The sequence below is a fragment of the Zea mays genome, chromosome 8, assembly GCF_902167145.1.
Source record: "Zea mays cultivar B73 chromosome 8, Zm-B73-REFERENCE-NAM-5.0, whole genome shotgun sequence".
NCBI classification, from domain to species: domain Eukaryota; kingdom Viridiplantae; phylum Streptophyta; class Magnoliopsida; order Poales; family Poaceae; genus Zea; species Zea mays.
In genome coordinates, this window is record NC_050103.1 from 135,559,549 (window position 1) to 135,587,444 (window position 27,896).

The 27,896-nt window shown below is 46.2% G+C and overlaps 3 protein-coding genes across 4 annotated transcripts; 2 read left to right on the forward strand and 1 right to left on the reverse strand.

The window, feature by feature from the left end:
- Window positions 1–10,278: 10,278 nt before the first annotated feature.
- LOC109941984 (uncharacterized) lies at window positions 10,279–10,915 on the reverse strand. Its single transcript, XM_020543291.2, has 2 exons — window positions 10,623–10,915; window positions 10,279–10,539 (listed from the first exon to the last, which is right to left on the reverse strand). Exons 1-2 carry the CDS (start codon window positions 10,896–10,898, stop codon window positions 10,279–10,281), a joined length of 537 nt encoding a protein of 178 aa, XP_020398880.1. The 5' UTR covers window positions 10,899–10,915.
- A 2,848-nt stretch (window positions 10,916–13,763) lies between these two features.
- On the forward strand, window positions 13,764–15,589 carry LOC100286283 (uncharacterized). The gene is made up of 4 exons (NM_001159170.1): window positions 13,764–14,503; window positions 14,600–14,703; window positions 14,785–15,013; window positions 15,108–15,589. The coding sequence occupies exons 1-4, from the start codon at window positions 13,964–13,966 to the stop codon at window positions 15,252–15,254; spliced, it is 1,020 nt and encodes a 339-aa protein (NP_001152642.1). The 5' UTR covers window positions 13,764–13,963; the 3' UTR covers window positions 15,255–15,589.
- Window positions 15,590–17,130: 1,541 nt separating this feature from the next.
- Window positions 17,131–26,198, forward strand: LOC100193464 (uncharacterized). Of its 2 annotated transcripts, NM_001138580.2 has the most exons (12): window positions 17,158–17,303; window positions 17,392–17,505; window positions 17,613–17,762; window positions 18,171–18,274; window positions 18,372–18,435; window positions 23,749–23,804; window positions 24,056–24,136; window positions 24,537–24,602; window positions 24,729–24,820; window positions 24,902–25,018; window positions 25,726–25,869; window positions 25,957–26,198. In NM_001138580.2, exons 1-12 carry the CDS (start codon window positions 17,220–17,222, stop codon window positions 25,974–25,976), a joined length of 1,092 nt encoding a protein of 363 aa, NP_001132052.1. In that variant the 5' UTR covers window positions 17,158–17,219; the 3' UTR covers window positions 25,977–26,198. The 2 variants fall into 2 exon arrangements, with proteins under 2 accessions (XP_008654371.1, NP_001132052.1); XM_008656149.3 differs by lacking the exon at window positions 24,056–24,136 and having other exon boundaries at window positions 17,131–17,303; window positions 25,957–26,068.
- Window positions 26,199–27,896: the final 1,698 nt, after the last annotated feature.

The following is a 27,896-nucleotide window of genomic DNA, read 5'->3' on the forward strand; positions in this document are numbered from 1 at the left end:
ATCCTAGAGTCCATCATACCATTCAAAGGGACCATCTGGTGGACATCATCCTGGGTAGCATCAGGAGAGGGGTAACAACTCGATCTCGTTTAGCTAATTTTTGTGAATTTTACTCGTTTGTTTCCTCTCTTGAGCCACTTAAGGTTGAAGAAGCATTGGGTGATCCGGATTGGATAATCGCCATGCAAGAGGAGTTGAACAACTTCACCCGGAATGAAGTCTGGTCCTTAGTCCAAAGACCCAAAAAAATGTGATTGGGACTAAATGGGTCTTTAGGAACAAACAAGATGAACATGGCGTAGTTACAAGAAACAAAGCACGGTTGGTTGCCCAAGGCTACACTCAAGTGGAAGGACTTGATTTTGGTGAAACATATGCGCCGATAGCAAGGTTAGAGTCAATTAGAATATTAATTGCCTATGCTACTAACCATGATTTCAAGCTATATCAAATGGATGTCAAGAGCGCATTTCTAAATGGACCACTACAAGAGAGGGTCTATGTGGAGCAACCACCGGGCTTTGAAGATCCAAAGAAGCCAAACCATGTTTATTTACTTCACAAAGCACTCTACGGGCTTAAACAAGCCCCTAGAGCCTGGTATGACTGCCTTAAAGATTTTTTTAATTAAGAATGGGTTTACAATAGGAAAAGCTGACTCTACATTATTTACTCGCAAAGTTGACAATGAATTATTTGTGTGCCAAATATATGTTGATGACATTATATTTGGTAGTACTAATGAAAAATTTTGTGAGGAGTTTAGCAAAGTAATGACAAACAGGTTTGAGATGTCTATGATGGGCGAGCTTAAATACTTCCTGGGATTTCAAGTCAAACAGCTCAAGGAGATATCGAATTGTTTCATGTGAGCACCGAAAATCAACTAGCCGATATCTTCACAAAACCCCTCGATGAGACTAGGTTTTGCTTTCTTAGGAGTGAATTAAATATCTTGGATTCTCGTAACTTAACTTGAAAAAGGACACACAGATTGTTTGATTCACTACTCTTGATTGATGATTTTAAAGCTTTGTGATGATCTTTCAAAACTTGGTGGAAATGTTAAAATTCGAATGAATTTTAGTGCTAAGATTTTTTTTTAAAAAAACTTTTCACTTGAAGCTCAACTGGCTTGGCTTTCTGAACTTTCTAGTTCAACTGGAGGAGGCCAGCTGAACTTCGGAGCTGAACTTCAGCTCGGCTGCTTTTAACCAGATTTTACCAGGACCATCCTGGTCAAAACCGGTTGAACCGGCATTGAAGACCGGTTGAACCGGTCTCTGACCGGTCTGTCCGCGCAGGTCTGTCCGCGCAGGCCTGTCCGCGCAGGCCTGTCAGCTGCAGCTTTTTCAGTTGCACAGTATTTGTCTTTGTTTTTTCCGCGCAGCAAGCCATGCAGATTTATTATTTTCTTCTCTGGCCGGTCAGAGCCGAGCAGCAGCGTCAGGCGCGCGGAATATTTTTTTGAACCGGTCGCATCCTGCAGGGCGCGCAAATTTTTTATTTAGGGCTGTCCGGTCACAGCCAGGCATGCAGTGTCACGGCGCCATGCAGAATTTTTTTTGGTCACAACCATGCTCTAGTGTCAGGGCGCGTAGTTTTTGGTTTGCCCGGTCGCATCCGGTCTGCTGCAGGGCGCGCAGAAATTGTCTTTTGGCCTGTCCGGTCGCTGTTCACTCACCTGTGTCAGCCCACGCAACAACTTTTTTTGTGACCGATCGCATCTGCACAAAGCTTTGTCAGCCCGAGCAGCAAGAATTTTTTTTTGTTTTTCTGTTCAATCACTTCCGCGCAGAAGTGGCAGGGCGGCAGGGCGCTCAGAAATTTGTTTTCTTTTGGCCTGTCCGGTCGCCTCCACGCAGCAGTCTGCTCGCACAAAATTATTTTTATTGGGGCCACGTAGCTTTTTCTTTTGCCGTCCGGTTCCATCTGCGCAGAACTTTTTGACTTATGTGGCGCATGGAATCTCTGCAGTACACTTTTTCAAAATCCTGCGTCAGAAATTTGAATTTTTTGAATTTTTGGCGTTTTCCCTCTGCCGTTTCTGGCTCTCTGACCGCACTGGTCAGAACCAGTTGAACTGGCCTATGGGGGGCGGTTGAACCGGTCCTGAGGACCAGCTCAACTGCCTATATATATTTGACACTCCCCTTCTCTTCTCTCACTCAAACCACTCTCGCCTTAGTCTCTTCGCAACATTTAGAGCCTTCCCTCTCACTCACCTAAACCGGTTCACATTTCCAAAACCTCTTCAATCATGGTGCGTCGTCGCAACCCTTCCGTGATTGAGTTTAGCAGCGACTCGGACAAGATTCAGGAGGAATCTCTCGTCCCCTCTCCTCTGCCTCGTCGCTCCCTCTCTAAGAGAGGACGTGGCTCTGGTAGGATGGATGGAGAGGGTTCTTCCATGCCCTCGCAGCTGACTAGCGGGAGACGCCAAAAGGTTGGCGCCTCTCGACCTCGTCGTAGCACGTCTTCCTCTGGGTATGCTCCCTGCCAGGAGGAGGATGGGGCTTTCGACGACTTCATCGACCTTCCGGCGCCAGATGCTCTCTACGTCACCGGACTGCACATGCATCCGGCGAACGTCACCCGCGGTCCACATGAACCTCCTGTCGACTTCTCTCTGAAGGGAATAGACACCCTTCAGCGCCTGAGGTTCACCAACCCTACTCTCACTCCTCGTCATCCTGGTGTCCAGGACCCTCGGTTCTGGAATCTTTTCCAGGCTGACTTCTACAATTCTGTCATTCTTTCTAAGAAACACCCAGTCGTCAGACATAGGTTTATAGACTGGGAGGGTTGTGAGAATATGGGAGATACTGACATGACGTCAGCTCTCCAAAACTTAGAGAGAAAGGGGTTACAAAACATTATGACCATGGAATACCCCTGGAACGACGAGGTGGTAGCTCAGTTCTATGCCACCCTCTGGATAAAGGAAGTAGATGAGGAAGCTGATGGGTATGATTACCCAGTCATGTATTTCTTCATCAAGGGTAACTGGCACAAAGTCAGTTATCGTCGTTTTGCCCATATTCTAGGCTTCTCTGATGCAGATATTCTGGGCAGCAACATGTGAGTGCATAACATTAGGCTGCCCATGCGGGAAGAGACGAAATTTATTCATGTCTCTACTGAGCGGGAGTTCTGGACGACCGCTAACATGCATAGGTACTACAGGTACCTTAATTCTTTGTCCAGGATGACCGTTCTCCCGATGGGCGGAAATCAAATGAACATCCTTGGGGAGAGTCAAGTCTTCCTCCTCCTCCTTGCTCCAAACAGTCTCGCCCGCATCAATGTGTTTGACATGATCTGGGAAGAGATCGTTCGTGCTTCCTAGTCTCCTCTCAGAGGGTGTCTTCATGCACCCTTTATCATGAAGATGATCGAAGTGGTCACCCAGACCCACTTCGAAAAACCCGTCAAACACTCCCGCTACGTACCCTACTGGGTTGATTCCTCCAACCTAGCTGCTCGTACGAAGCGGGCTCCTTCAGGGTCTGGAGGCCCTGCCTCCTCAACTGAGCCACCTCCCCAGCCTCCCCATCATCCATTTTCCTCTCGCCCCGCCGCTGCCTCGCGTCCCTCTCCTGGCCGCGGATCTCCCATGCCACGTGCTCGTGGTCGTGGTCGAGGTCGTGGCCGAGGGATGGGTGCTCGCTTGGTCCATGGGTTTGCGGCGTTTTTCTCCATGTGCCGCAACATTTCTGCTGATGTCCATGAGGTGGCACGGCGTCAGCGGGAGACTGACGACAATCTTCGTCGTCAAGCTTCCACCATGGGTATGCCATTTGTCCCTCGCTCGCCTGACGTGCCTCTCCATCCTCCTCCCCCGGAGATCAATGAGTGGCACCAGCAGGCCTACGGGGTGCCATTTATGTCTGCAGACGATGAAGAAGAAGAAGCCTATGTTGATGATCGCGAGGAGTTTGCCCCGCCTCCCTACCATGGGGATCCGGGTCAATCATCCTCTCACCCTCCGCCTCCCTACCCGGGTCCGGGACCCATTCCTGGTGACCCTAGGCCATCCGGCTCTGGTTACCATCACCACCCTCCACCTCCTCCTGATCATCGTACATCTTCGGCATCTGTTTTTTCTACGGCTGATGAGCCACCTCGGGACTCCACATTTGAGGAGGACGTGATGAGGACCCTCTTCCCTGACTACACTTCATACCCTCCATCATATCCTCCGTCATATCCTCCTCCTGGAGGATATTGATTCATGTATCCTGATCTCCCTCTTCGTTTTTGGTACTTGTTGCCAAAAAGGGGGAGAAAATCCAACTTCTAGTTTGTGGTTCCTTCGGTTTTCTTTTGGATTATTTTTTGTTTTGGCCACTGTTGTGGCTTGTATCCTTTTACCATTGTATGAAATAAAACTGTTGGGTTGTTATTCAAAGTAATATGATGGTCTTCTGGCCATCATCTTTTGCCCTATCAGTTTGTAATGATTACTTTGCTATGAAGTAAAAATGGTGTGTATTTAGAGATAGTCATGTGCATCACAACTCCTATTATGACACTCTTGCACCCCTCAGATGGTTGTATTCAGTATGGTTTTTGTCACTATCTCTAAATGTGTTGCTCACATGACATATTATGTCAAAACATTGGATTCACAATCGTGCACACATTTAGGGGGAGCCATCTACATACAATCATTCAAAAGAATTTTTCTATTGCAAATGTATATCTTTTTGACCTTAATTGTTTTGGCATCAATCACCAAAAAGGGGGGGATTGTAAGTGCAATCAACCCCAAATGAGGGTTTTGGTGATTTAATGACAAAACAGATAAGGGTACTAACAGTTTTTGTTCTCAGTGTATGATTAGAAGGAAACAAGAACTTAAGGAAGCACCAAGGACTTCATGCAACGGACGTATAAAAATTTATGTAAAATCTTGTGTTGCATGATGTAATTCTTCCTTGTTCTTTTCCGCACAGGTATAGGTGTTTGCTATAGCTCAAGTCCTCTAATTCAAAAGCTATTTTTGAAAACCAAAAATCACTTTAACATTATTTGGTTGACCATGGTTAGGGTTGAGAAACCTAGAGTGTTCTTGCTGAAAAGCAGCTGAACTTCTTCAACTGCAGCTGAGCTTTCCAGCTGAACTTAACTTCAGCTGTGATGAGCTTCTTCAGCTGCAGCTGAGCTTTTCAGCTGAGCTGGACTTCAGCTGAGTTGAACTTTCAACTCCAGCTGAACTTCAACTTCAGCTGTAGACCTCTTTGACCATACCTAGCTGAACTTGCCCCCGGGCAGCTGAGCTGGGGTTTTCTCTCCAAAACTCTCTGGTCTAGACCAGCTGAACTGGTCCTGGGGGCAGCTCAACTGGTCTCTGACCCTCTGACTTCTGATCAGCAGTCTGCCAGTCAGACTGGCAGTTAGGTCGCCAGGGGTGTCAGGGGGCGGTTCAACCGCCCTAGGGGGCGGTTCAACCGGTCCTGGCCTGACCCGCATGCAGGTCAGTCTGCCAGTCAGTCTGGCAGTCAGACTGGCAGACAGTCTGCTGACCTGTCAGGGGGCGGTTCAACCGCCCTAGGGGGCGGTTCAACCGGTTTTCAGCGGGGTTTTTGGTCAAACGGCTAGTTTTTGAGCCGTGACTATAAATAGAACCCTCTCTCTCTCTTCTTCAATACGGCTGAACACTCACTCATTTATTGCTCACCTAACTTGAGACAAAGCACTCATCTCTCCATCTCTCTCACACTTAAATCTTCCTCAAGATTCAACCTTGTTGGAGGAGCTCTTGGGTGTGAGGTTTGTGCTTGTGCTCACGATTTGGTTTTCCTCTCCCATCTCTTTTACAAAGACTTGAGCTTGTGCAAACCCCTCTTGTGCTTTCTTGGTGTTCTTGAAACCCTAGGTTTCAAGATCTTTTGAGGTTGCTTGGGAGTCTCCAAAGTTGTGGACGACCCCAAGAAGTTTGTATCACCCGCTCTTTGAGCTAAGATAAGAAGAGATTGCCTTGACCTTTGTGGTCAGCTTTTGGAGGATTAGGGTTGAAAAAGACCCGGCCCTTTGTGGGCTCCTCAACGGGGAGTAGGACACCTTTGTGGTGTGGCCGAACCTCGGATTAAATCTTGTGTCTTGTGTTCTTGCTTGTTTTAACTTGAGATATTTTTACTTGCAAGATTGACATAAAGATTTTTCCGTAGAGTTTATCTAGAAGTGAAATAGCCTTTACATATTCGTCGTTTCATCCTAACTTAGCTATATCTTACTTCTCACAAGAACTCGCGAAATACTTTTTCGAGTAGATTTTTTGTCTAAAGTTTATAAAACAGTTGGATTGGTTCAGAGTGGTTCAACTTGCACTCGTGGCTGTTGAACCGGCCTGCACCAGTCGAACTGTGTATTTAACAATCTTTCGAAGTTTGTTGTGAAAATTTTCAGATTAGCCTATTCACCCCCCCTCTAGGCTACTTTCATTATTGGTTTATTGTGAACCTTTGGCACCTGTAAAACTTATAGTCTAGAGCAAACTAGTTAGTCCAATTATTTGTGTTGGGCAATTCAACCACCAAAATCAATTAGGAAAAGGTGTAAGCCTATTTACCTTTCATATAGCCTAATAACCTACATTGTTTAATCCTAGTTTAGTTTGCTGAACTTTGTTTTCAGAAAATTTGCTCTAAACATTTTAAGATTTATGCTAGTTTGACAAATAAAAAGTAAAAATACTCTCTCAAAAGTCAAAACAAATGCAGAGTTATATTACATAATTTGTATAATTTTACGACTCATAAAATAATATAACAGTGTCTCCAGTCATATCATTTTGAATAAAGTTGTGTAAATCATCAATATTTTTATTTTTCAGATATTATTTAGAAGTTGAAAAATAGCAGACTCAAACTTTTGTATAGGGCCTTCATGTAAATTTTCGCTTGGGGCCCCCAAAATGTCAGGACCGGCCCTGCATGGCACGGTTCGTAGTGGATCGCAAGCTTAGACTGAGGTTATTTGTTCGTTTTCGTCCCTATCGCCATGCATCGTTTCTCCCTCTCCCTTTCTTGTTCGTCTTCTCTATTATCTCTTTAATGAGGGAAACACGATATGTGGGTAAAGATGTGCAACATCAACAGAGTGTAAACTGGTATATCAATTGTGCTCACGACCATGAGCGGTTCGGACCCTCACATTAGTAAATTATGGAATTAAATTTAACACGTCATGCATTGCATTGTGGGAACTGTTATTTGTGATCTCTTATTTAATTGGGTTAGTATTTACTTATACTTAGAAATTGCTCAATTTTTTTTGACCAACTTAATTAAAACAATGCTCAGCCTCGTTCATTTTCTTGGTAAGCCTTACATTGCACTTATTGAGCCCCAACCATAACTAAGCTCATACATATTTTTTCCCACACTTACTGAGCGATGATCGTATGGGAGCTCACCCTTGCTATAATCACACCAGGTCAAGAACAGGTACCACTGGAGGAGGATCACCATGAAGATGAGTTCAGAGGGGTCTAGGCCGTCGTCTCCTAGTCAACTATGGTTGTGGAGGATCGTCGTTGTCATATGGTATAATTTATTTAGTTATTTTGTACAAAAAATGTTACCATATGTGTGAAACTTGATTCTGTTACACATGTGAGATGCATCTGGATTTTCCTTAAATTCGGGTGTGACAGTGCAGTAGATATAGTGCACTGAACAGGTTACACAACGAGTGTTGCAGATAAGTTATATACTCGCCGGACATATCCGGTGAGACACTGGATACGACATCGGACAAGACTTCTAAAGATAGTTGCACATGAGTGTGAGAGGTAGGGATAGAAAAAAATAGCTCATGGCACCAGGGCCGACCCTTAGGGTGTGCATGGTATGCGATCGCTCATGGCCCCCAAAGTACGTAGAGCCCCCATTTATCCATCTTATATCCAAATACATATACGTTACAGATAAATTTCTATTCTCATTCTTTTGTTGTGTCTCTTTGATTTTCTGGCAATCATCTCTTCGAGATCGCGCAACAGTCTGCTTGATGACAAATACTAAAATTGACGTGGGAAGGATGGAAGGTGTTTTACACCTGTGCCTGTCGCGTTGCTTAATTCTAGCCTACCGGAGGGCCGACCCTAAGGCTAGCTCCAACAACGTCCTGTAAACGGTACTGAACCCTACATTTACCGCAAACTTCCTTTATACCTCCAACAAGGTCCGGTATATTGTGCTCTCAATTTTAGCGTTCAGTGATGAAGTGCTAAATGTGGCGGACGAGCTGCATCCTCTATACGCTAGTCAATCATCCTTGTGCGAGCATAGACGGATCCCGAGGAGATTTTTTTCATGGAGAAGTATTACTTTTTATGTTTTTCTGTGGATGCTCCACGCATGTGACAAAAAAACAGTAAAATAAGAAGTGTAAAAGTTTAATTTCAGTACAAACGAACGGAATTTTGTTTGCGTGTACGGTAAGTTGTCAAAAATTGTCATAGTGACCAATGTTAATTACGGTTTTTTAAATAGGTACGGTAAGTGAAATTCAAATTATATGCAAAAGGTAGAACAAATATTGTAGTTTATGGATTCTGTTAACACTGTAGATATAGAGGACCGAATTTAGGGGATGTTGCTGGAGATGAAGAAGATATAGAGAACAGAATCTTTTAGAGAGTACTGTAAAGGACAGAGAATATTCTTTTAGAGAACGGAATTTAGGGGACCTTGCTGGAGATAGCCTAATAACCTACATTGTTTAATCCTAGTTTAGTTTGCTGAACTTTGTTTTCAGAAAATTTGCTCTAAGCATTTTAAGATTTATGCTAGTTTGACAAATTAAAAGTAAAAATACTCTCTCAAAAGTCAAAACAAATGCAAAGTTATATTACATAATTTGTATAATTTTACGACTCATAAAATAATGTAACAGTGTCTCCAGTCATATCATTTTGAATAAAGTTGTGTAAATCATCAAGTTTTTTTATTTTTCAGATATTATTTAGAAGTTGAAAAAATAGCAGATTCAAACTTTTGTATAGGGCCTTCATGTAAATTTTCACTTGGGCCCCCGAAATGTCAGAACCGGCCCTGCATGCCACGGTTCGTAGTGGATCGCAAGCTTAGACTGAGCCAAACCTGTTTCTCAAGATTGCCACATGGTTGAGCTAAGCGGAGCTAGCTCGATGCCGATTGCAAGCTGAGCTCAGATTGGTCCAACAGAGGCCAAGTACCTAAGGGCGTGATTGGTTGCCGGATGAAGCCAACCTGGCTCGGCCCCCAGATCCAGGCTCATGGGAGCCTGGTTCCAGTGGTGCAAGGGGGGCGTGATTGGTTGCCGGATAAGCAGAACCAGGCTCAACCCAGCAGTTGATTGGTTGCACAGTTGCATTAGCAAATTCAAACACACAGATGCAAGTAGAGTGATTGGTTGCAGCTGCTTACAAGTGGTATGGTCACCACTGCATACAAGTGGTGAGGTTACCCAAACCAAATGATCAACAAGAGCACAACTATCAGTACAAACTGAGAGAGAATCAAACCATCTTTCCAACTGAAACCAACACGATCAGTCTTAATGACTGATTGTTTAAAAGCAGCAACAGCTTCATCTTTTGAGGAGTAGCTTTTGTAGCATGCTCCTTTGAAACCATGAACTTGAGCATGACAAGAATCCCAGGAATCAAACACACCAACTTTTCTTCCATGGTGAACAACATACCACTTCATGTTGGCTATATAGGAAGAAACAAACATCATTGACATTGCACATTTGCTCAGATCATAAGTAGTATAATGCAGCAAGTCATTGGCATATGGGCATTTGCTCAGATTAAAGAAGCAAGAAAAGCATTCAGAATAGTTCATCATGAAGACAGAAGCCAAATGGTTCATACAGGAAATGGTTCATACAACAAGCCAAAGTGCAAGTCAGCAGGATCAGGTGATCAACTGCACAAAAGAATGCTGGTTAGGAAGCTACCAGTCAGCACTACTTCCTACTTACTCAAAAGAACTAACCAGCCTCAACTCAGAACACTCTAAGTGTAGTAATGTTTGCCCAAGAAAGTCCTCATCCAGAGGACTCTATGTGAGTCAGTCATGTGCACAAATGCAGTGCCATGGTTCTTGTGATCCAGCAGATGTGAGTATGCAACAATCAAAGCTTCTTCAGTGAAGCCAGGCATAAACATAACAGCAGCATAGAGGTCAGGATGCACATCTTGTTGCTTGGTCTCCCTAATTGCTTCAGCCACATTGTTAACAGCAGCTGTCATACCACCAAAGACATGGACATCATCATCAGTTAGCACTGACCTCTTCCTTTTTTCCCAGACCCACTTCCAGAACCACCACTAACAGGCACCTCCTTCTTGCTGCCATCCTCTGCCCCCTTAACATTCTCATCAGACTTAAATGAGCTCTCAGCAAAGTCTGAAGGAGAACCCAGTGGCTCACTGGAGCCCATGGCAAACTTGCCAGTGGCCAGGCCATTGCCAAAGATGACCTCCATTTGCTTGTAGTTCTCTATTGGTTTATTAAGTAGTTCAGCATCCTTAGGGTGAGCCTAGATGGTTATGCAAGAAATGAAGTCAGAATTGTAAAGGAGGTTAGAATGAAATGCAAGTCAGGAACTTAAACCTAACAAACCTTAACATGGCCATTATAGTGTTCTTCTTCTAGGGTGATCATATGGTTGTCCTCATCAAACAGAGCCCCACTAAGCTCTCTAAGTTTGATGATCCTAACCCATCTCTGCCTCCACTTGCGCAGGTGATTATACACCTGAGTACCAGTGACATCATGCCCACTGAACTCCTTGAGGTCCTTTGCAACCTGATTAAGGTGCACCTCCTTGAACCCTTTGTCAGTCCTAATCCCAGTTGAAATCAGCTGACAGAAACGCTTAAGAACAAAAGCAGACATCACATTTGTCCATCTCATGGACTGCCTGGAGGCTGCAGGGTTTGGAACAGACTCAGTACCATCAGCCTGAGTCTCAGGGAGCAACTGGGTCATTTTGTCAGTGTAGGACACAACTAAATCATAGACATCTTGCTCAGTATCCATGTCCTAGTGCAAAAATAGCAAAGACAACTCATATATATGAAGAATAAAGCAATCATCATAGCAAATGCCCATGCCTCATGCAGAAAATGTATCATCACAGCAAATGTACAATGTCTCAGCAATGCCTCATACAGTTAAAAAAAGTGTCATCACAGCTTATGCTACCAAATGCCTCATACAACTTAAAAAAAGTATCATCATAGCTTATGCTACCAAATGCCTCATACAACTTAAAAGGGGGTTCTTCTCATGCGCAACATGTTAACACACTCCACATCATTGAAGTTGTAAATTCTATTCAAGTTTCTGTGCCTCTCTTCATCCATTGCACTCATTGGGGCATAAGTGATCCTAGGTCGTGCCATTTGACACTGGACAAGTCTAGAAACAAAATATGCATACACAGCAGCAACAAGTCCAGCTGCCCTCACTATTAACATGCGCCTCTCATCATCATCATCCATCTCTAGATGCAAAGGAACAGAGCCAAGTATCACATAACAGCTCACCAGCAGTAACATGATGCAGTACTAGATCATAGGCATGGCAACAAAATAAGCTCAGATCTAGGGACCAAATCATAGGCATGGCAACAATAAGCTCAGATTAAATGCTATAAAATCACAGGCATGGCAACTTAAGCTCAGACCATTCAAGAAATGAAGGGGGAAAGGGGAGGGGAAGGAATGGCGTCTGTTATACCGAACAGCAACAGGAAGAAGGACGAAGCACCGAGAGGAAGCAGCTACAAGGCGTGAGGAAGCAGCAATCCGAATGCCCTGTCAAGAAATCAAAAGGGGATTAGAAACCCTAGGTCGCGAAATAGAACAAAAAACGAAGCTCCAAACCTACAAAGCACGAATCCACCACGGATCTGAACAAAGAAGAAGAAATAGGGGGAGGATGGGAGGAACTCGGCACCAGTCACCGGCGGCGACAACAGAGCAGGGCGCGCGGAGGAAGGGGAAGGAGGTGGCGGTATATAACAGCGGTCACGGCGGGAAGGAGGGAGGTAACCACAGCTTTCGCGCCATCTCCCGCCATCTCCCGCGCTCACGCGCGCGCTCGCGCGCGCTCGCCCCCGCGTCCCCGCGCTGCACGCCGCCAGCCTGCATCCGGAGAAACGGCCGATTCGGCCGCATGGGGAGAGCCAGGATCGCGGCTAGGGTTTGCATCGGGAGAGCCAGGCCGGGAGGGAGGAAAACGCAACCGAACAAGTGGGCTTGTATCCCGGGAGCCTGGCCCAGGGTGGATTCGGGCAACCAATCACGCCCTAAGACATAGTCTAACTGGCATCGTGGTTGTTGTGTGTTTCTAGCTAGCCTCTAACCAACCAGTACACGTGAAATTATTGACGTACTCAGACGTGCGATCCGCGAACTTCGTCTGATGAACGCTCGGATAGATATATATATTTTATATGTTTTCGAATATTTGTTGTCCACTAGTTTATTTTTTAACTAAAATATAATGAATAATATTTTTGAATATTTGTTGTCCGCTAATTTATTTTTCAACTAAAATGTGATAAATAAAAAAAAAGAATAGACAAGATAATACAAAGTGAATAAACTAAAGCGAGGTAGCATTGGGCGTGTTCGGCAGGCTGCAAGCCGACACTGTTGCAGCTGTTTGGACTGCTGCAGCTGCAATCCATAGAGAGAAAAATACTGTAGAAGCCGCAGCCGCAGCCGGATTGCAGCCGCAGCAAGCCGCAGCGAACAAGCCGATTGTCGTGCTGCTGCGTGCGTGGGATGTCTCCTGTCTGTCCATACCAAATTACTAATATCTGAAATAAAAAATTATATATGTTGATAAGAAAAAAGGAAAAAAACTATAGTAAAATGTACTCTATGTTGAAATGTGATGCCTAGCCTCGACGACGTTCTTTCCGTGCGTGTCGTCGCTGTGGGGGCACTGCCGATGCGCGTAGATGTTCTTCTCGGGCAGTGGGTGGAGCACGGCGCTCGCCGGAGAAAACATGTTTGAGCCGTGCGTCACGCGGCGACCATGGCCCCTGGCCCTGGGAGTATGTAGTAGTATGCTTACTTGCTACGGAAACGAGCCGGTAGCCCGCCCGTGCCAGTCACGGGACTAGGGATAGCAGTGGGTAAGGTATCCAGTGGGCACATGAAGTCATACCCATATTCACTAGAAAAAAATTAATTTATACTCATACCCACTACCCATCATGATTATAAAATTACGCCATATCCATACCCATTATGGGTAGCGGGTACCCATCGGGTACCCATACCCATTAACATTACAATAAACATGATCATTTGAATCGCAAAAATAAGTACCAGTATAATAAATGTATCGAACCCAACATAATTTTATCACAGATTCAACAATATTCAACATTAAATGGCAATATCATGCCTTCAAATCACACAAAACATAGCATTGATTTTACAAAACTGTGGACAAAACATAGCATTCATTTTATATGAGACATATAAATCCGGACCCACGTGTCATATATTAGCGGGTTCCTTATCAGGTAGCGGGTATGGGGCAACAGAGAAAATAACCACACTCACCGTACCAGATAGGCATAATAAATGACCCAATAAAATACACATGGGTATCAAAATCCGCTATACCCGTGCCATAATATGATTTTTACCCATCGAGTTTCGAGTTTCGGATACCCATTGCCATCCTTACACGGACCGGGGGGTTTGCCGGGCAGCCGGCGCCGCCGTCACGCCATCCGCGCAGGCCGCGGCCCCTCTCACGCCTAGCAGCCGCTGTAGCTGCAGCAGGCCCGCCCGCCCAGTGACACGCTATTTATTCTACTATATTAGTATTACCAGGCCATCCGCGCCCCATTAGCAACTGCGCGCACCTCCTGACCTCCACTCCAGCCGTCTCCTCCCTCCGCGTCCGGCTCCCGGTTCCGTTCCGCTTCCGCGATGGGGCAGCAAGAGGGCCACAGCAACCCCCACCCCGACGAGGCGGCGCTCCCGACGACCACCGCCGCACCGTCGCCGTCGCCGTCGCCGTCGCCGTCGCCGTCCTCGTCCAGGCTCTACACGGCGTGGCTGGTGGCGTCGTGGTACGCGTCCAACATCGGCGTGCTGCTGCTCAACAAGTACCTGCTCTCCGTGTACGGCTTCCGCTTCCCGCTGCTGCTGACCGCGTGCCACATGTCCGCCTGCGCCGTCCTCTCCACGCTCGCCCAGCACGCCTCGCCCCGCCCCCGCAGCAGCTCCTCCCCGCGCTCCCACCGCCAGCTCGCTCGCGTCGCGCTCCTCGGCGCCGTCTTCTGCGCGTCCGTCGTCGCCGGGAACGTCTCGCTCCGCCACCTCCCCGTCTCCTTCAACCAGGCCGTCGGCGCCACCACGCCTTTCTTCACCGCGCTCCTCGCCTACGCCGTCGCCGCCCGCCGCGAGGCCTGCGCCACCTACGCCGCGCTCGTCCCCGTCGTCGCCGGCGTCGCCATCGCCACCGGGGTGAGGACGCTAGGCTAGTAGCAACGCGGCGGATGGGGATTAGAGTTCCTGTCGACACTGCCTCCCGATAAATTTACCTTTTTTTTCGCAATGCAGGGCGAGCCGAGCTTCCACCTCTTCGGATTCGTCATGTGCGTGGCCGCCACGGTGGGGCGCGCGCTCAAGACCGTGCTGCAGGGCATCCTGCTATCGTCCGAGGAGTGAGCACGAGCAATTTCCGTTCCCCCTTCGCTCCCCATTGTCGCTCCACTAGCCGCTGGAAACATTCCCATCCCGCGCAGGGAGAAGATGGACTCCATGGACCTCCTCCGCTACATGGCGCCGGTGGCCGTGCTGCTGCTGGTACCGGCGACGCTGGCCATGGAGCGGGACGCGTTCGGCGTGGTGGCGGGCCTCGCGCGGGAGGACCCCAGCTTCCTCTGGCTCCTGCTCTGCAACTCCTGCCTCGCCTACTTCGTCAACCTCACCAACTTCCTCGTCACAAAGCACACCAGCCCGCTCACTCTCCAGGTACGACGCCGGCCTCCACATGCCGGCCGCCGTCCTGTGACGTACGCACCGATGCCCTTTGACATCCCTCATCCCCCCCGCCCTTCGCACGCAGGTCCTCGGGAACGCCAAAGGCGCCGTCGCCGTCGTCGTCTCCATCCTCATCTTCAGGAACCCCGTCACGGTCGTGGGCATGCTGGGCTACGGGGTCACGGTCGCTGGCGTCGTCTTGTACGGCGAGGCCAAGAAGAGGAGCAAGTGAAGCGACGGACAGGCTCCTGTACCTGTACATTTGCTGTCCGGCCTTGGAATGCAACGCCGGCGGTGATAGCTAGGGAGAAGACAAGCAAGCAAAGCGACAGCTGGGGTGGTTTGTTCGTCGCATCGTTTCAGAAGGAGGTGAACCATACAATACAAGAACTCGTGTCGTAGCACAGAGAGAGAGAGTGTGTGTCGTTTAGCATTTGAACGAGCTTGCCGTCCAAAGCCTACGATTTTAATCCGGCCTGGAGAAGAAGAAAAAAAACGAAGCTAGCTAATTATCAAACCAACACCTAGCATCTGAACATATGTGCAGCAATCCAACTGGGTTTCCATATTTTAATGTTGTCGATGAATTGGTCCTTCCTAAACAACATTTCCGTTTGAACATTTACGAAGAGCCAAAGCCAACGGACTGCATTGTTCACTGAAATGTTTTTTATAGTGTACACTTTCATCCACCTTTTTCCTTAATTACTAAATTAACGGCGTCACCACAAGTTAAGAGTGAGATGCTAAAAGAGATGCCATGAATTATCACATTGTTTTATGTATAAATGTAGTGCCAATTGTGATTATACCCTTCTGGAGCATAACAATTGTGTTTCTACTTTGTGGTTTTACCCTTCTGTTTTGAAAACGAAGCTATCGTTTGTTCCTCTCTCTTCCTCTCTCTGTTAGTGAAAATAATAATTTATGATTAAAAAATAAAAAACAAAGATAAAATCACAATTATAAGTTAAGAGAAGGGTATAATTATAATTAATCTTGAAAATAATTTTGAAAATTTTATGATTAATTATGATTATACCCTCATCGCACCTTGTAATTGTGATTTTGCTCTTTAGTTTTTTTTATCACTAACTCTGATTTTCACCAATGGTGCTAAGCAGTAGGAGCAAACAACGACTTTATTTTCAAAACAAAAGAATAAAATCATAAGTTAAAAAAATGAGGGATAAAATCACAATTGTAAGGTTAAATTAATAATGGTATAATCATAATTGCCTATAAAATGTATGCGTTCACGGAAATGAAGTTATGGCTGTCTCCAGCCATACACGCTAAAGGATCTTGATGCCACTGCCAAACGACTTGTCATTCTTTATTATAGTTTGGTTCTTTATCGTACCAATGTGACCAATGATGCATAGAGAGAGTATAGATTAAAAAGAATGAGATATAAAGGATGAATTTTAAAGAATATTATTGGAGACAGAGAAAATATAGATGACAATATTTTTTTAGAATGTATTGTAAGTGACAGAGAATATCCTTTTAGTGAATGAAATTTAGATGATGTTGCTAGAGATAGTAAACCCAGAGTGCGGTTCATATAGAAAACCGGTTCAACTTAACGTGTCAAATTGGGTTGATCCTTTGCCTTGCAAATGCATTAGAGTTTCCAATGAATCAGATAACGCAAAGATCCATTAATCCTAAGATCATTTCTGAGAGCCTATTAATCGGCACTAAGATTTATCTATATGATGAATAAAGCCATAGCAATATAAGAGCAACTAACTAGTTAACAAAATTGAGTAAAATTTATTTCTGGTCCCTTAACTTGTACGAGTGTGTCAATTTGATCTATAAACTTTTAAAATGTGTCTCTTAAATTCTTAATCGTTGTTTGTCTCTCTCTTAAGTTCAAACGGATTAGAATTTCATATGCAGCCTAATCCTAAACCATTTGGATCTAAAAGAGTTCTGAATAGTGATTAAGACTTTAAAAAATACACTTTAAAAGTTTATGGACGGAGTTGACATGCACGCAAGTTTAGAGGGACCAGAAATATATTTTACTCTAATTTTTTTTGTGTGTGCCGCAAAATAAGGTAAAAATGGCTTGGCGCAGTGGCACAAAAAGCGCGCCAACAAAACATTTCGAATCCTAGCCCCCCTCAACTGCAAAAGCCCCTCGTCGAGTCGTCGCGGCCCTCCTCCATCAATCCATCGTCGATCGATGGCGAACATGCTGGTCTCGGAGATGCGGCTTCCTCTCTACCTCGCCCACCTACTCGCCGCGCGCCGCCTTGACACCGCCAAGGTCAGCGTCCCGATTCCACCGCCTCCGCTAGAACCCCACCTCCCCTAATAACCGCGCGCGCTAGTGCCTGCGCTCTGTTCCTATCCAGGACGTGCTGTCGCTGCCAGAGGTGGAGCTCATGGCCATTCTCGACGCCGGCCTTCCCACCGCACGCGCTGCCATCGCCCACGTCAGCGAGGCCGCCTGCCCGCCCTGCCAGACGGTACCTCTCATCCCCCCTTATGCTCTGCTTGCGACTCGGTGGTCGATTTGGGGTTTAGTTTGATTCTTTGGGTCGGGGTTTACGCTGCATTTACCCGCCCTGCGCAGGCGCTCTCACTTCTGGAGGAGCGCGTGAGGTTAGGAGGCGGCGGCCGGCTGGCCACCATGCTCTGCGGGTTGGACGAGGCATTGGGCGGAGGAATCCCCACGGGGAAGCTCACTGAGGTCGTTGGGCCCTCGGGGATCGGCAAAACGCAGGTGAACTGCTGTCGGAGGTCCAAAGCTTAATTTGCGCATCCCGTAGTATTAGTGGTGCTGTGGGTGCCCGTATTTACAGTGTTCAGCGTACACAAGTGCGCACCAGGTGTTTGTGAATATGTAAATGCTATGCATCTCCATGAGTTTGGTATGCAATACGGAACCAGAAGGAAATGTACCTTGTGTATATGCTTATGTGATGCTGCATCATGCACCTGCTTGTGTTGTGATTTCTTTTCCAATGATCTTGGACATTTTGATCGAATCTACCGATCAATCACCATTTCTTCGAGCCAAATGGTTATCGAGCCAGAACATTTTGGGCTAAATTTATTGGGATTACCTCATTCTGTTGCTTGCCTTGTATGTTTTTTTTTAAATTTGTTGTTATGGTTTTGCGCATCGCAGTTCTGCCTGAAGCTTGCGTTGTTAGCAGCATTGCCGGAATATTATGGAGGTTTAGACGGTCGAGTTGTGTATATTGACACGGAATTCAAGTTCTCTCCAAGGAGGTTGCTGAAGCTAATGGCTACTGTTTACTACTTCCAAGTATCTTATTTAATATTTTTCTTTATTTGAACTTCTAATGTTGCCATTGATATGTTGCAGGATGATTGAGATTGGTCAGAAAAGCTTTCCTCAAATATTTCGACAAGAAGGCTTGGCGCAGAAGGTTCTCATCCTCCACATTTTAATACTTGGTGTTGACACCTTTTCGGAGGCGCCAATCACTCAAAAGAACCAGCGGCGGTGCTCTCTGGTCAGGCGCGGACGGTCCGCGGCTTGGGGCCGGACGGTCCGCGACCTGGCGCGACGTGGCGGTGCTCTCTGGTCAGACGCGGACGGTCCGCGGCACAGGGCCGGACGGTCCGCGACCTGGTGCAGGAGCTCGGGTTCCCTGCCTGACGGCCGGACGGTCCGCGCTCTAGGGCCGGACGGTCCGCGCGTGCGCAGGGGCGGCGGAAGATCGCCGGCGGCGCCTGGATCTCGCTCCCGGGAGGGACCCCGTCGGGGAGGAGAGATCCTAGGAGTTGTCTAGGCTCGGGCCGACCGACCTAGACTCCTCTAATCGACGTAGAGTCGAGGAGAGGCAGAGAATTTGGGGATTGGAATACTAAACTAGGGCTAAACTAGAACTAGACTAGAACTACTCCTAATTGTGCTGAAAATAAATGCGAGATAGAAGTTGTATTGGTTCGATTATTGGGGGTTCAATCGGCCGTAGCCCTTCATCTATATAAAGGGGGAGGTCTGGATCCGCTTCCAACTGATTTCCGAGTTAATCCCGCGGTTTTAGGTAACAAATCCCGCGAGAAACTAGGAACCCTAACTGACTCTGCGCACGCGCGGACCGTCCGCGCCACCACCGCGGACGGTCCGGACCGCGGACCGTCCGGCCTCCGGGCTGGACCGTCCGCACGGTCATTTTGGGTTCCAACATATGCCCCCCTGCCTTTTGGTGAAGGTTGACGAACCAAAAGCATATGAACTAAACCTGATGTAAGTCACCGACTTTTCGATATGGAGATTATTCAATAAAGCACCAATATAAAGGCCGTTTCGGATTGTATCTTTCTCGGCCATGACCATTTGATCAATGGATCAAAAGGAATAGAATGGAGGTGCCCCCCAGTCTGGATAGACGAAGGGACTATACATGTACCATGGATTCATCATCGTGCCATTCCATGTTTGAACAGGATAATATACCGACGATGAGTAAATAGGTGGAAAGTACCCTGGTCTCATAGAATGAATAGGCGATGCTTGTTGTGTCGCCTTTCGGGCCGTTTTGTTTAACTTTTGTTTTAGCAGGTGGCCGGGGTTTCTTTGTTGACCGATCACGTGGAACAGTCTTTTTGCTAGCATTTTTGGAGAGCAACTGATCAAAAGTCGGATCGGCTTTGATCAGCCGATTATATGTGCTTTGACATTGCGTCTTTTTCCTTGCTTTGTGTAGAGGTTGACGCCTTTGGTCATAGGGGGACTGTCCGGCTGAGTTAGCCGGACCGTTTGTCTGAGCACCGGATCGTCCGCACGTAGGTGCCGGACCATCTACGATGCTCGGGCTAGGCTGATGTGTTTGGTTCATTAACTGTGCCTGCCCCCCAGTGTCTTTGGACTTTTTAGCCTTCTCGTCCGAAGCCTTTCGAGCAATCTCCTTTTGTGATATATCTGACATGCGGGGATCGCCAATGACGATACCCTTGCCTTTGCCTTTATCGGCCATTTCGGGCCGAACCAAGACCTTTTTGCATGTGAGTTCTATTGTATTAACAGGAAAGGGTTGTGTGTCTACTTGCATCTCCTGAAAAGCCAATCGACCCTCATTTATGGCCGATTGTATCTGTCGACGAAAAACATTACAATCATTGGTGGCATGAGAAAAGGAATTATGCCACTTACAATAAGCACGCCTCTTTAATTCATCAGGAGGAGGAATAGTATGAGTTAATTTAATGTTGCCGTTTTTCAGTAACTCGTCAAATATTTTATCGCATTTGGCAACATTAAACGTAAACTTAACTTCTTCTTGTCGATTCTTTCGAATCGACTGTAAAGCAGAACACGGTGAAGGTTTAGCCTGCCCTGGCCAAACCAGTTCGGCGGTGTATACATCCGTGGATTCATCGTTCGAGTTATCGTATCCCACTAGATGCATCTTATGGCTAGCCGATTTTGATGTTTTCTTACTTCGGCTTTCACATGTCATAGCCCGCTGGTGCAAGTGCACTAGCGAAAAGAATTGTGTGCCATTTAATTTTTCTTTTAAGTAGGGTCGCAACCCATTGAAAGCTAGCCCTGTTAGTTGTTTTTCTGCGACATGAATCTGAAAGCATCGGTTTCTAGTGTCCCGGAATCTCCGGATATAGTCATTAACCGATTCTTCAGGCCCCTGTCGGACTGAGACTAAGTCAGCCAATTCTAATTCATGTTCTCCTGAGAAGAAGTGTTCATGAAATTTTTGCTCTAATTCTTCCCAAGAATTAATAGAGTTTGGTGGCAAAGCTGCGTACCATGCAAATGCAGTATCAGTAAGGGACAACGAAAATAAGCGAACGCGGTAGGCTTCCCCATCAGCCAATTCTCCTAAGTGTGCTATGAATTGGCTAATATGTTCGTGTGTGCTTTTCCCACCTTCACCAGAAAACTTAGAGAAGTCTGGTATTCTAGTTCCCTGTGGATATGGCACGGTGTCGAATCGGTGGCTATAAGGCTTCCGATACGATTGCCCCGTACCTGACAAACTAACACCGAGTTTGTCCCTGAACATCCCGGCTACCTCGTCTCTGATCCTCTCCGCCATATCTGGCGACCATCCATTGAGTTTGTGGGTGGAAACCTCAGGTTGCCTGACATCACTCTGTCGGCTTTCCTCCCAGGGATGTTTGAGGTGTGCGCTAGGTGTCCTATTAATGTCACCAACTCCTGCCCTATACCTCTCAGGCTCTCTTGTGGCCGAACAGTATTCAGCCCTATGTCCATGAGGTGGTATGGCATGATTATAATGTGTTACTGGTGGGGCACCATAATGTTGCTGCGATGAATGCGGAAACTGTGCGTATTGCGCAGCTCTCGGCTCTGCGTATGCATATCCGGACGGTCCGGCGTAAGAGGCCGGATGGTCCGCGACCTGGCCAAATGGTCCGAAGGTATATCCGGATTGTCCAGCCGTATATGGTGCTACATGGGTAGTCTCGTACCCAGACCGTCTGTCGTAGAGAACTGGACGGTCCGCGATCGGGCCGAATGGTCCAGGGCTGTACCCGGACGGATCGGTCATATATGGTGCGACTTGAGTAGTCTGCGCGTGGACTCGTGTAGAGTCGGATGGTCCAGCGTAATACGTCGGCCGGTTCATGCCATATCCGGACGGTCCGGCGTAAGATGGCGGACGGTCCGCAACATATCCGGACGGTCCGGCGTGATGCACCGGACGGTCCGTGATGGGGCCGAAGTGTTCAGGGTTGTACCCTGATGGTCCGGCCATGTACGGTGCGACCTGAGTGTTTTGTGTGCGGGCCTGCATCTGGTCGGACGGCCCGACGAAATACGCCGGACGGTCCGCGGTATGACCGGACTGTCTGAGATGATGCTCGGACGGTCCGGTCGCGTCCAGTACCTGCCGTGTGCCTAGTGGTTGCGGCTGTGATGGTGACACGAAAGCGTGCATCGGCATACCATATGATGGCTGGGTCAAGGGTGACCTGTTTATAGCCGATGTGTTTGACGTGAGTGGCACTGTATTAGACTCTCGTGATGGAAAGTTAGGAGCAGCTGATTTCTCGTATGCACGTAAATGCATTTTAATAGATTCATCTACATATTGCTTTAACTGATCTCCTCGTTGATCCATGAAAGTCGTAAGAGATAGGTCTGGAGTACTTACAACGGGACCCTGAAGTGGCGGTAGGAGAGATTCCATATCGATCTCCCCTTGACGGACGATCTTCTGGTGGCGATCTACCGTGAAGTGTGACAAGTACTTGTCCGCCGCCTCCTTGCGCCTTTCGGAGAGTTTATGCAGCAGTTCCGCCTCTTCCTTGTCGCGTTGTTCGTTCCATTGCCGCATCACCTCCTTCTCATCGCGCATTACGAGGTCTTCAAAGGGCCTTTGGTCATCAGCCGGGAGCGCCTCCATGGCCGGCTTGATGATGTTGGTAGTGGAGATCTTGGTGGGATCCTTAGAACCGGCCATTTATGGGCCGATTTTTAGCAGATCTAGACACCTAGTCCCCAGCGGAGTCGCCAAAAAGTATGTTGACACCTTTTCGGAGGCGCCAATCACTCAAAAGAACCAGCGGCGGTGCTCTCTGGTCAGGCGCGGACGGTCCGCGGCTTGGGGCCGGACGGTCCGCGACCTGGCGCGACGTGGCGGTGCTCTCTGGTCAGACGCGGACGGTCCGCGGCACAGGGCCGGACGGTCCGCGACCTGGTGCAGGAGCTCGGGTTTCCTGCCTGACGGCCGGACGGTCTGCGCTCTAGGGCCGGACGGTCCGCGCGTGCGCAGGGGCGGTGGAAGATCGCCGGCGGCGCCTGGATCTCGCTCCCGGGAGGGACCCCGTCGGGGAGGAGAGATCCTAGGAGTTGTCTAGGCTCGGGCCGGCCGACCTAGACTCCTCTAATCGACGTAGAGTCGAGGAGAGGCAGAGAATTTGGGGATTGGAATACTAAACTAGGGCTAAACTAGAACTAGACTAGAACTACTCCTAATTGTGCTGAAAATAAATGCGAGATAGAAGTTGTATTGGTTCGATTGTTGGGGGTTCAATCGGCCGTAGCCCTTCATCTATATAAAGGGGGAGGTCTGGATCCGCTTCCAACTGATTTCCGAGTTAATCCCGCGGTTTTAGGTAACAAATCCCGCGAGAAACTAGGAACCCTAACTGACTCTGCGCACGCGCGGACCGTCCGCGCCACCACCGCGGACGGTCCGGACCGCGGACCGTCCGGCCTCCGGGCCGGACCGTCCGCACGGTCATTTTGGGTTCCAACACTTGGGAACCTTCTTCCTCACCAAGAAACAATGCTAGGGAACCTTGCTGATATTTCTTTCAGTTCTTGTAGTATTGTTCTGTGATAGGGCCTCTAGTTGAGTTGGTTAGGTGGTCTGAGTAGCACTCCTTTGGTCCTAAGTTCGAATCCTAATGTGAGCGAATTTCAGTCTAAGGTTAAAAAATGTCAATTGCTGGTTCCCCTGGTTGTGTGCACATGAGATGGACTGACCTATGGAGGGCGGATCATTGTGCAGGGTCTGAGAGGGCTCAAAGAACAAGTAAAGATCCGATCTATAGGGGGTAGACCCTCATGCTGCATGGGGGCCAGCTTTTGTGACCTTTTTTCATTCGGGGCTCCGATTGAGCTTTTTCTTAATATAACACTGTGGGGGCGGTCTTTTCCCTATTGTCTGAGTATTTTTTGTAGTACTGTTCTCATAATCCTGAAATGTCTTGCTTGTCGTTTCATATTCTTTGCTTTTTTGCAGATGGCAGGGAGGATCCTAGTAATGCGACCAACATCTTTAGCTGATTTCACCAAGAGGTATAACTGTTCTTGGTATCAGAGAACTTCATTACCAGCTCTTTGGACTGACATTTCGAGTATTTTACTTAGGCGCATGAAGGACCGAAATTCCTTAAGCTATCTTTGATATTCTAGTACCATGTTGTCGAGTGTTGAAAATTTGGCTTCTGCTCAATCTCGTGCCATTATAGTTTAGATCTTGCGCTTTAGGTTTATGCTCCTGACTAAACTTGAACAGCCCCCCACCCTCCTTTACTGTCTTTCTACAGTTTGGAAGAGATGAAGGTGACTCTTCTCCAGCATGATGTGAAGTTACTCATTGTTGATAGTGTGGCTGCTCTTATGTCGATGTAAGGGACATGGAATTCCTTAGTCTAGTTTTCAATAATTTGCTGTATATTTTAAAAGTTTGAAGTGTATCCTTGTAGACACTGTTCTACATATATATAAGTATAGTCTAGTTTTCAATAACTTGCTGTATATCTTTTGCTGGCAATCAGATCGTCAAAGTATCCAATTTCAGATTGAAGTATCAAGTATGTTTGACTATTGTTGTAGAACAAGAGCCATGGCCACTATGTATACGGACTAGTTTCTGTGCCATCTCACTGCCAGCTACACCTCCAATGCTTGCAATGTTTTGGAGCATTTCACATGTGTAGGCTTTAGGTTTTTGCATAAGCTGTTCCTGAATATTTTTGCTACCGGTTGATGGAAAACTAATCTTCTATTACATCCTGTCTGTAACAGGGAAAATGAGAAGGCTACAGCAGGTTTCAGGCAACACCCTTTAAGATGGAGCCTTTCTTTTCTTAAGTATGTCTCCCAGTCTCTTAATGCTCACATAACTTTCTCTAGATTGTTCTAGACTACTACTAGTTCACCAATATTCATCATGCTGAAATACCTTTTGTTTCCTCTCTTTCTCTTTTCATTGTGCAGGTCTATAGCAGAGTTCTCAAGAATTCCAGTTGTGGTTACAAACCAAGTACGCAGCCAGAGTAATGATGATGGTTACCATTTTTCCTTTGAAGGTTTGGACTTTCTTCCTTCAACAGCTATGTTTTAGATAATTTGTCGAACTAAACTAAAGTATCTGTCAAAATCATCTGCAGTGGACAGAAAGGATGGTAGTAACTGTGCTGAAAGGTTTGATTCTCATCTTGTTGCTGCACTAGGGATTCAGTGGGCTCATGCTGTAACTGTCCGTCTAGTCTTTGAATCCCATTCAGGTCTGTCCTGATATTTTTCTAAGCACAGAAGGGGCTTATGTTCTCTTTTCATCTGCCATTGATAGATCGCAAGTTCGCAACACTCATACCTGGATTTTGGAATTTATATCACATCAGTACCTATTATTAAGATCACATGAATGCTTGAATCCGTAGTTATGATTGCATCACGTAAGTTTTACCTTAGAATCTGACTTCTGTTTTGATGTTTGATTGAAGAGTGCAGAAGCACAACTAAATGCGAGCGGCATTTAAAAACACATCATTTTTTTTTATCTTGCAACATAGCACTACAGCAGTGAGTAACATTTAGTGCTGCGTCATTTATATGGCAACTTTGGCATCACTTGGTAAAAGTTGGCAGGATTTGAATAGCAATGAAAGAAAAATACAAGTATGTTTAGGACTAGTTTGGCAACTATATTTTTCCAAGAGATTCCCATTTTCCCAAGAGAAAATAAATTAATTTTCCTTGAGAAAATAGAAAATCCTTTGGAAAAATGGGGTTGCCAAACTAGCCCTTAGGAGGCTTGCTCTGACAGTAAAATATTTATATGAGTTGCTGAAGATGTGCATTTTGGCTTATTAAAATACTCCCTTTTTGCTATCATGTTTAGTCACTTGCTATTTTACTAACCAAATAGCAATTTCACATTTATCCATTGTATTATTTTAGACGAAATAATTATAAATTGCATTCTCCATAGGCCACAGGTTCATTAAGGTGGCAAAATCACCTATGTCTCCGGCAGTAGCATTTCCATTCGCTGTTGAGTCATCAGGTATTACATTACTAAGTGACGAGAGCATTGATGTGACAGGTCCTGATATCACCTCAATTCGTTGTCAAGGTACAATCTATGTTTGTTCTGCAGATAATGGGCTTAAGCTTGCAGTCTTCTCTTGTTATTGTCCTTCTAACACAGATATTTCTCCAGGGCAAAACGTTCTGGCCTGATAACAATTTGAATGCTACTGTGGCTACTGAAAAAGTGTAATCTTGCTCTTTGTTGTCTACTGGACAATATGAATATATTTAATTTAATTTCAGCGCACTCTCCTCAAAGTTCAGTAGTAGTCTTGCTTCTGTATCCTGTTTTCTCCACACAGTGTAGCATGTAAAAGATACAAGATCATTTTAGCATTGCTGTGACTATAAAAGGGATTAAGTGCTTTGCAATTGTTTGGTTGGGGCTATTAAGGGGATGAAAATGCTTTTGACTGGAAACTGTGGGGTCAGTTACCCACATGACATATTTTTTTTCATCAAATAAAAGGAAATATACAAGGGAGTTTCATGGGCTGGAGGCCCATTAAAAGCGAAAAAGGAAAGAAGCATCATGAGAAACTACTAAGCCAATTACTAAGAAAATGCACATCTGAAGGTTTTACTCTAAGTAAACCTTAACAAATTCAACTTTGAATTGTCTGTTTCATCTTGAAGGTAATATTGGATCATTACCACTCTGTACGTGCCTAGCCTTAAGTGATAACATAGAAGTTGCCAGTCCTAAATATCTTGACCCTAGGTGCTCTTTTGTGTTGCAATTGTGACCTGTAGGTATAGTTCCATCCTGTATAGTTCTGGTACCAATATGACTAACTACAGTGATGATCTGGTTCGTTATTTTGCACTATGAGATGTATAGGAATAAGGCTCACCTGCGTGGATCAAACTGGCTGATGTCAAATCTGGTTCGTTATTTTGCACTATGAGCTGTATAGGAATAAGGCTCACCTGCGTGGATCAAACTGGTTGATGTCAAATCTGGTTACTGTGGGTGGTATGGTCTCTTTTCTGTTCAGTGAGTGGGAAGGGTATTCCTGCTGCTGCCTGCTTTATTCTGCATTAAAAAAACACGAAAACTATGTCAATCTTCTCAGTTACGTTTCTGTGAAACTTCCCTCCTGCAACCGTCCAACTAATTTGAAAAGATCAACTCTCTTCCTTTGAAAGTCTGCAGGTCTCTATCCTTTGACAACAAGTTCTGCTCGAGTGTAACGATTGAGGGTTCCTTCGTTCCACGAGGGCCGAGGAAGATTGAAGTAGCTGGTATTCGGTTGTTGTTTCTTCCCAAGTACTATCCTTTTGTGATAACCTAGCAAATTGATGCAGTTTCGTGTAACTCATGTAGAAAGGTCAAAGCAACAGTTTTTGTTTTTACTGAATTGATTTATTTTGCCTTTGTATGAACTCTGGACTTGTAGGTTTCTTCGCCCTATCTGTACTTGATGATGACACCTGCCGTTTCCGTCTGCCTCAACAAAACACGCGGTACGGCAACTTTTACTCGCGAGCTCTGAGCTAAATTGATGCAGAAAATATGATTTAGTCTCAATCTGTCCCTGTTTTTGTTACGCGTGCGTGACTCTGGTGCCTGATCCGTTACTGTCATTAGATAATGCATAAAAATCTCATAGAATCCCTGATTGGAGCACGTCGTTTTTAAGTGGAGGTGATGTCTGACCTGCGGGTTTAATTGGGTATGGAGGACTAGTGGACTTTCTAAGAATGGACACCAATCCTCCACGTCCCGCGATAGCGTTTTTTATTTATGCCTCGATAACCTCGTATGGTGTGTGTGCGGCACATCATCACGTTTCCGCTTTCCGTTTTTTCCACCCACGGAAAAGAACAACAGGAATTGCTGTCACACCTTGTGGCACCAGCACCAGATGGTCCAAATCCTTTGAATACTTTGTAGGCTTTTTTTTTTGTTCACTCCAATCTAGGACTTGCTCTTCTCGTCTCTTCGGCCGCCCTTCCTGCGTAGAATGGGCAGACTTGTTCGGTAACAAGAGATAAAATTATACCATAGATTTAATCCGGATCTAGATTAGATGAATCTATATTTTACACCTAATCTCATAGTAGGAT

Coding starts and splice junctions, on each gene's coding strand:
- LOC100193464 (NM_001138580.2), top strand. CDS start 17,220: ATGGCGAACATGCTGGTCTCGGAGATGCGGCTTCCTCTCTACCTCGCC. Junction 17,763..18,170: donor CGGGGATCGGCAAAACGCAG/GTGAACTGCTGT, acceptor TGCGCATCGCAG/TTCTGCCTGAAGCTTGCGTT. Junction 18,436..23,748: donor AAGAAGGCTTGGCGCAGAAG/GTTCTCATCCTC, acceptor GCTTTTTTGCAG/ATGGCAGGGAGGATCCTAGT.
- LOC109941984 (XM_020543291.2), bottom strand. CDS start 10,898: ATGTCTGCTTTTGTTCTTAAGCGTTTCTGTCAGCTGATTTCAACTGGG. Junction 10,540..10,622: donor ACTATAATGGCCATGTTAAG/GTTTGTTAGGTT, acceptor ATAACCATCTAG/GCTCACCCTAAGGATGCTGA.
- LOC100286283 (NM_001159170.1), top strand. CDS start 13,964: ATGGGGCAGCAAGAGGGCCACAGCAACCCCCACCCCGACGAGGCGGCG. Junction 14,504..14,599: donor GCGTCGCCATCGCCACCGGG/GTGAGGACGCTA, acceptor TTCGCAATGCAG/GGCGAGCCGAGCTTCCACCT. Junction 14,704..14,784: donor ATCCTGCTATCGTCCGAGGA/GTGAGCACGAGC, acceptor CATCCCGCGCAG/GGAGAAGATGGACTCCATGG.